Raw genomic sequence first — 8,184 nt, 5'->3', positions numbered from 1 at the left:
TCTATGAGCTGGAGACCCTACTCTACATTTCTATCAGAACACTTTGGGGTACTCAACATTTCACTGCTGGAAACTAGAATACTGAGCTCAACAAGTGTAGCAGAAACCCTCCTCTTCCTCCTCCTCCTCCTCTTCCTCATCGTTCATCACGCTTCGTCTCGTCAGCAGTGAGTCACAGTGACGCTGGAACACGCGTGTACAAATAGAAACGGAGCGGGATGCCATGATGTGAATCTGAGAATACACTCAGACTGGATCCTCTGTGTGTGTGTGTGTGTGTGTGTGTGTGTGTGTGTGTGTGTGTGTGTGTGTGTGTGTGTGTGTGTGTGTGTGTGTGTGTGTGTGTGTGTGTGTGTGTGGAGTATAATCTCCATATAGAGTAATATTAACTGTATGCGCTTCTATTTTATGAATATATTTTTGTAACCGTCTGTCTTTGTGGTCATGAAGCACCTGTTTGTGCTCATTTCGGGTCTCTTTCCGGTGAATTTGACTATTGTTTTTAATCATTTGACATCTCTTTTTGGTTTTGTCTTTCTCTTTATGGTCATTGTGTGTCTCTTTGTGGTCCACCATGTTATGATTTCTGAAGTAAAAAGCTAACGTTAGGCTATAAAGGAACTACACCATCAGACGAAAAGTTGAAAAGGTGATCTAACTTTCTTCTGATTGCAGACCAGTGCATAATTAGCATAATTCAAATCAACAATAACTACTTTAGTTTTCTTCAGATCAATTCCCTCTAAGAAATCAGCGCTCATTAAAGAAGTAACAAAGCGATCAATGGGCGGAACATCTGTTTTAGTCATTTGGTTTTGGGCGGGGCGACCTCTGGGGACAGCGGGGTCATTTCCTCGCTCATTTCCATTTCCATTTTTCATGCAAGGATGCAATTCAGTTAGGAGAGAAATTAATGTTCAATTCTCAAGTTTAAGCTCCAACAAGGATTACCATTCATGCATTCAAACCCCTCCGCTGTGTGTGTGTGTGTGTGTGTGTGTGTGTGTGTGTGTGTGTGTGTTGTGTGTGTGTGTGTGTGTGTGTGTGTGTGTGTGTGTGTGTGTGCGTGCGTGCGTGCGTGCGTGCGTGCGTGCGTGTTTATATGTCTGGGAGGGACGGTTGGGTTTGTTTTATTCTATTTTTATTTTATTTCTATTTGTCTGCATTATTGTTATTATTTTTAATAATGATGTATTTTGTATATTTTGTAAGTATGTACTGTTGTCTAATTTTTCTTATGTACTTTTAGTTATTTTATTTTTAAAAAGAAAAAATGTGTGCTTTTGTTTGTACATGCAAAACATGTGATCACAAAAAACAAAGGTTTCAGACTTTAAAGACAGCCAGCGAGCACACGGTTACCACGCAGCGTCCTCATGAAACAAGCTATTATAAATCCAACGATGAATTATTGAGAGGTGTATCTTCTCAATGGGAAACTTCCCACAGCGGGGGGGTCTCAGTGGGGATCAGACAGGGGGAGCAGCTGTCAGTCCTCCCCAGGATCGCCTCACTAAACTCGGGCTTAATTAGCCGTGACCTTCCCTGCCGAGCCTCCATCAGGCTGCAGGTACAGGGGGCCGAAAATCAAACGCACCTCTTTCTGCTGAGAGCTTCATGCAGGCGTACTTTAAACATGTATTCTACTATTACCTGGAAACATACTCAGGAACCAGGCTTTGGGAGTAATGGATTACATGTAACGGGTAATCAGGATACAAACAAAGGGAACTGTATTTCTTTATAGTTACCTAAAAGAAATCAGATTACTGTTACATGTCTTAAAAAATGTGGATCACTAGCAGGATAATAATACGTATTAAAATAATATATTCCTCCACAACACTCCACAAGTCTCAAAGTAAAACGAGTCTCAGAGAAACCAGAGCTCGTCATCATGACTTCAAATTCAAAGAATGCTTTCACTCATTTCATTCATTCAGAGAATATGTACTCCAATAAATATCAAACGGAATTCATTCAGAGAATATGTACTCCAATAAATATCAAACGGAATTCATTCAGAGAATATGTACTCCAATAAATATCAGACGGAGTGTAATAGGCTCTCTGACGCCCACACACACCTCTGTGTTTCCACTGTTACTCACTCAAAGCCTCCGGAAACTTCCTGAATTCATCCTCTGATGTTAATGATCACTCAGAGGCTCTCACAGCGAGGTGAGCGAGACGAGGTGTCCTGCAAACACGTGGGCGACCTTTGTCACAAGGCCTGATGACACTATAAGTGTGTGTGTGTGTGTGTGTGTGTGTGTGTGTGTGTGTGTGTGTGTGTGTGTGTGTGTGTGTGTGTGTGTGTGTGTGTGTGTGTGTGTGTGTGTGTGTGTGTGTGTGTGTGTGTGTGTGTGTGTGTGTGTGTGTGTGTGTACACTGAAAACAGTAGGTACATAACTGTAGTAGGTTAAAGAAAGCAATAATAGGAAAGTAGGTAGCAAATTAGACAGGTAGGTAGGTAGGTAGGTAGGTAGGTAGGTAGGTAGGTAGGTAGACAGGTAGACAGGTAGGTAGGTAGGTAGGTTGGTTGGTTGCTGGGTAGGTAGATAGGTAGGTAGGTAGGTAGACAGGTAGGTAGGTAGACAGGTAGGTTGGTTGGTTGCTGGGTAGGTAGGTAGGTAGGTAGACAGGTAGGTAGGTAGACAGGTAGGTAGGTAGACAGGTAGGTAGGTAGGTAGGTAGGTAGGTAGGTAGGTAGGTAGGTAGGTAGGTAGGTAGGTAGGTAGGTAGGTAGGTAGGTAGACAGGTAGGTAGGTAGGTAGGTAGGTTGGTTGGTTGCTGGGTAGGTAGGTAGGTAGGTAGACAGGTAGGTAGGTAGGTAGACAGGTAGGTAGGTAGGTAGGTAGGTAGGTAGGTTGGTTGGTTGCTGGGTAGGTAGGTAGGTAGGTAGGTAGGTAGGTAGGTAGACAGGTAGGTAGGTAGACAGGTAGACAGGTAGGTAGGTAGGTAGACAGGTAGGTAGGTAGGTAGGTAGGTAGGTAGGTAGGTAGGTAGGTAGGTAGGTAGGTAGGTAGGTAGGTAGGAAACTAGACAGCTGGGTAGTTTGTTATAAATAAATTATACAAGTAGGTAGATAAAGACTTTCTTTATACTATTTATTTACAATGTGTTGATGTAGCTGGCTCCTTCAAACCTTTCATATGTGACTTTTTATGTAATTGCCAGCTTTAGTTCTCCATGGATGTGTGTCTATTTGTTTTGTATTTTACGTGTGCTCGCCTCTTTCTTACTCGTGCCTTTCATGTGCACCTTTGCTGTTTTAATTTCCTGACTTTGGGACGGATAAAGGATTTCTGAAGCACGTCTAAACTGCCTCAAACATCTGTGATACGACCACAAACAGACAAACCCTTCTACTGTTCTTTTCCTCAGCTGTTGATTGAAATTCATCCCGATTCTATTTTTAATCATCAACACGTTGGGTAAACCCAGAGAAACACCACAATGGATGCTCCCGACAATAGAGGCCCAGGTTGTCATGGTGTGCCGTCAGGAAGCTGCTGAATGGACGGGAACAAAAGCAGAGGGGATGGCGTCACCTGGCCGAAAAAACACCTGGTGAGCCGCACAGCGAGGCAGGAAATGATACGAGGAGTTCAAGAGAGAGGGAGAAGGTTTGAGAAAGCAGCCAGAGAATCCCTAATGTCACAGCACTGAAGTAAGTTAATAAAGGTGTAAGCGGTAAACGATGTGAAGGAAGGCAACATGACAAAAAGAGGTTTGCTGGCCTTCAACTACAAAGTGTCAACAAATAGACACATGGACTCAAAGAGACGGCAACTTTACAGAGACACACTAATGAGGACAATGAAACTCTAAATGACAAGAAGGAGTCACAAAATGACCTTTTACTAACCCAAACTGACCCCTCATGATGCTCAACAACAATAGTCTGTGTATCGTTGGAGCAATGTTTACTTAGTGTATCTTTGTTGTAAATGTGATTATTTCTCGTGGTCAATTTCTGTACAATGTGTGATCAATGCGTTTCTTAAATATCTTTTTGACTCTGTGGGGTTATTTAATATGTTTAGAAGGTAATTTAATGTGTTTTAAGATCATTGAATGTGTTTTTAAGGTTACTTTGTTACTTTTGAGTCTTTTTGTAGTGATTATTAACTCTTACTGGTAATGTTGTGTTTCTTGGTCATTCTGTGTCGACTAAAAGCACAATATTAATGAGATCATGTGTTGTGTCTTACAGATTTGACAAAAATAAGACATAGTAAGACAAGAAGGTAACTCAAAAATAACCACAAAATGACTATAAATAAACTCAAATGTACCACAATGATAGAAAATAACCACTAAAAGGATCAAAATCTGCCCCGGCCAATCAGAGATGCCCAAATGGTAAAATGATATATCTTCAAATGTCTTGTTTTGTTCCCATCCACAGCACAAAAGTCAAATATATTCCACAACGTCTACAGAGATCAGCAGCGAAACCTCACAACGGAGAAGTCAGAGCCAGATATGTTTGCTTAAAAATTACCAAAACAATTGATCGCATTATCTACCAATAATAGGACTAAATTTAGATGCGACGACCACCTGTTGCAGCTGTTGGTGGGCTCGATATATTCACAGATCAGAGTGTGTGTTCAGAGCCTCTTGTTGACAGAAAGGATTGCCATAAACACAGAAACTCCTCTAACACACTTTCCACTCACACACTCTCCTGCTGCCCTGCTTCGTGTCTGGAAATAGATAAACAAGTCTAAATGATGTTTGATCCTCGAAATTCATTCACTATTGTTCCATAACATCGTGAAATGATGCCACTGATGCACCTGAAGAGTCAGATTCAGAGCTTGCTTTCACAGGATTGTGTTAATTAAAGAAAACCAAAGAGGAAATGGATCACTCAAACAACTCCTGTGTGTGTGTGCGCGTGCGTGCGTGTGTCCGTGCGTGCGTGTGTGTGCGCTTGTTTCTCATGTACTACCATGTGTGTGCTGTCCATGGTGCTGAAACTCCCAATAGACTTTCAATTGCACATAACGAAGAGCCAGACACTATAATATCATATTATATAGAAATATATAATAACATAGAATATAATATAATTTAGTGAAATATAAAATAATATAATTAAATATAATATAGTAAAATATTATATAAAATAATATAATAAATTGTAATATATTCAAATAATTTTTTTTATAATGTATAATATATGATAACATATGATATCCAATTAAAAAATATCTATTAAAACATTATATAAATGAATATAATAATATAGCATAATAGTATATAAAATAATATAGTATAAGATAATAAAACACATATTTTTAAAATAAAAAACAATATAACTAAAATAAGAATATTAAAATATAATTTAATATAGTATAATAAAATAAAAATAATGTATAATATTTAATATCATAATTTGAAAATAAATCAAATGTTATAAATAGAATAAAAATATGATATAATAATTTTTCTGTGTGTAATTTGGACATTCAATTGTGTTTATGTGTTACTACACTAGGACACTTTTACCCACCTCTCTGTGACCCTCTCCCCAGGTCTTCATAAGAACCCCTTCCCTCACACCAGAGGAATAAAAGGATATGGCCACTCGATGATTTTCTTGGCGTACTTCCGCACCACGTTGTCCTCTCCGAAGATGAAGAGCGACCTGTTGACGGTGAAGCAGTTCTCGCGCACCGGGATTGGGTTGTACAGTGCCATGGTGCGCGCACGCTGCGCTTTGGTCTGTTTAAAAGCGGGAGAGATGCCCCCTGTGGAGAGACCCCCTCCATCCCGGATCCGGTGCAGCTCGGAGCCTCCATCCCCGGAGCTCAGCAAGCCCGGGACCTCGTCTCCAAACCGGGCCATTCTGGAGGAAAAGAGGAGGAAGGGAGGAGAAAAAAAAGGAGGTTATAGACTCCTGGAAAGCAGCAGGGCGCGGTGCTGAGATCAGTTTTAGTCCATCCTCCGCGTTATTACGCAGGAAAACACCGATTGAAATGTTCCGTAACTTCCATATAGGCCTAGGTTCAAGACAAACACGGACTGAGCTCCGTTCGTGTCCAATTAGAGACGATTTCAAAACAAAAGACACAAACAGCGACGAGATCAGTTTGAGTCCACCCTGAGGTTTATTACGCACGAGAACAGCGAATGAAATGTTCCTCAACTTCCAAATGTGTTCAAATCAATCGCTGTGTATTTTCCTTTTGTGTCACATTAGAGACGATTTCAAAATAAAAGAAACAAATCCATGAAAAAGTGATTAAATCCCGCATTATTTAACAATCCGAAGCGCGTGTTATCCATCCAAACACTGATCTGAGAGAGAGAAGCTGCAACAGGTCACGTCTTCAGCCATCCTCAGTGCAGGAGATCCATGGAGGATTAAAGTCTCCTCTTCTCTTATCGCTTCAGAAACACGGGAACCTGCAGCGTGCGTAAGAAGACCGGAACAAAAAAAACACACTTTGGCATTTTCCACGATATTCTTTCCCAGAAACGAACAAAACAAGCTGTCAATGCGAGTCACACCGAGGGTAAGAACATCCTCACCCCGAGTCTGCAGAGGGAAAGTGAGGAGAGAGCTCCCTCCCATCCTCTCCCATTCACTGTAGAGACTCCTAATGGGCACCAGGCTATGGGAGTAATGGATTACATTTAACCGGATTTCGTTATGAGGATACAAAAAACTGTATTCCCTTACATAAAAAGTACGGATTACTGTGACATTTCAACAACAAAAAGGGCAATACTAGCAGGATTACAATACATTTTTAAATTGTAAATTAAACTCTAGGCTATAGCAGGCTATAGCACCGTTATTATCACTTATCCACGTTAGTATCCGACAGTTATCAGATGTTTTTAGCCTACTGTTTTCACTAAAAACATCTTATAACTGTCACAATTCGAAAAATTGTGGATTTCTATCAGGATTAAAGTAAAACAATATACTAACTAATATAGTGTCAGTTGTAAAAGAATCAGACATTATTTCACGTCACCACCGCTAAGCTAAAGGTGGCTAATGTTGGGCTATAAAGGAACTACAGCACGGTCACATGACTTCACCTCACCACCGCTAAGCTAAAGGAGGCTAATGTTGGGCTATAAAGGAACTACAGCACGGTCACATGACTTCACCTCACCACCGCTAAGCTAAAGGAGGCTAATGTTGGGCTATAAAGGAACTATAGCACGGTCACATGACTTCACGTCACCACCGCTAAGCTAAAGGAGGCTAATGTTGGGCTACAAAGGAACTACAGCACGGTCACATGACTTCACCTCACCACCGCTAAGCTAAAGGTGGCTAATGTTGGGCGTGATTCCGTGTAGTCGTCTCATTTAGACACTTGTTAGCAACCTCTGTATCTAAACTCACCAGTGGGGTATCTGACGTATTTCATGTTGTAGATCAAAACGTGTAAATCTCTTGAGCTTGTGTTAACCACAGACCTTATTTCAGGATAACAACCAAAAACACATTGAGAAGAGAGTTAAATCTGATACTGATGGGTGTTTGGTGGCAGGGTGTGACGGAGGCAGTGATCAATGGTGTGTGACCTCCAACTCATTAGTGCTCCAACACATTATGAGCACATTAAAAATAGAGCACATAACAGACAGATTCATGACGTCTCCTTATTATAAATCTTGCAAAGAGACACACTCATTTTCCTCTAACTGTCTCTTACAGTTAGGAGGCTTAAAATTGTTTAAAGAGGCCCTATTCTCCTCATGTTCAGTTTGATATTAGTATGTAGTGTCTCTACTTTAAAGAGTCCTCTCCTGCTGATGTTCAGGTGTATATCAGTATGTAGTGTCTCTACTTTAAAGAGTCCTCTCCTGCTAATGTTCAGGTGTATATCAGTATGTAGTGTCTCTACTTTAAAGAGTCCTCTCCTGCTGATGTTCAGGTGTATATCAGTATGTAGTGTCTCTACTTTAAAGAGTCCTCTCCTGCTAATGTTCAGGTGTATATCAGTATGTAGTGTCTCTACTTTAAAGAGTCCTCTCCTGCTGATGTTCAGGTGTATATCAGTATGTAGTGTCTCTACTTTAAAGAGTCCTATCCTGCTGATGTTCAGGTGTATATCAGTATGTAGTGTCTCTACTTTAAAGAGTCCTCTCCTGCTGATGTTCAGGTGTATATCAGTATGTAGTGTCTCTACTTTAAAGAGTCCT

The 8,184-nt window shown here is 40.7% G+C and overlaps 1 protein-coding gene across 1 annotated transcript in view; it reads right to left on the bottom strand.

The window, feature by feature from the left end:
• cacna1ea (calcium channel, voltage-dependent, R type, alpha 1E subunit a) overlaps positions 1-8,184 on the bottom strand; it is a 158,228-nt gene that overhangs the window by 86,035 nt on the left and 64,009 nt on the right. The window contains 1 exon segment of the mRNA XM_079651058.1: positions 5,576-5,863. Coding sequence (XP_079507184.1) covers positions 5,576-5,863 — 288 coding nt within the window.

This window comes from Notothenia rossii, assembly GCF_949606895.1.
Source record: "Notothenia rossii genome assembly, chromosome: 1".
NCBI lineage: Eukaryota > Metazoa > Chordata > Actinopteri > Perciformes > Nototheniidae > Notothenia > Notothenia rossii.
The sequence above is the reverse complement of the archived record's forward strand: the minus strand, read 5'-3'. Positions and strand labels throughout refer to the sequence as shown.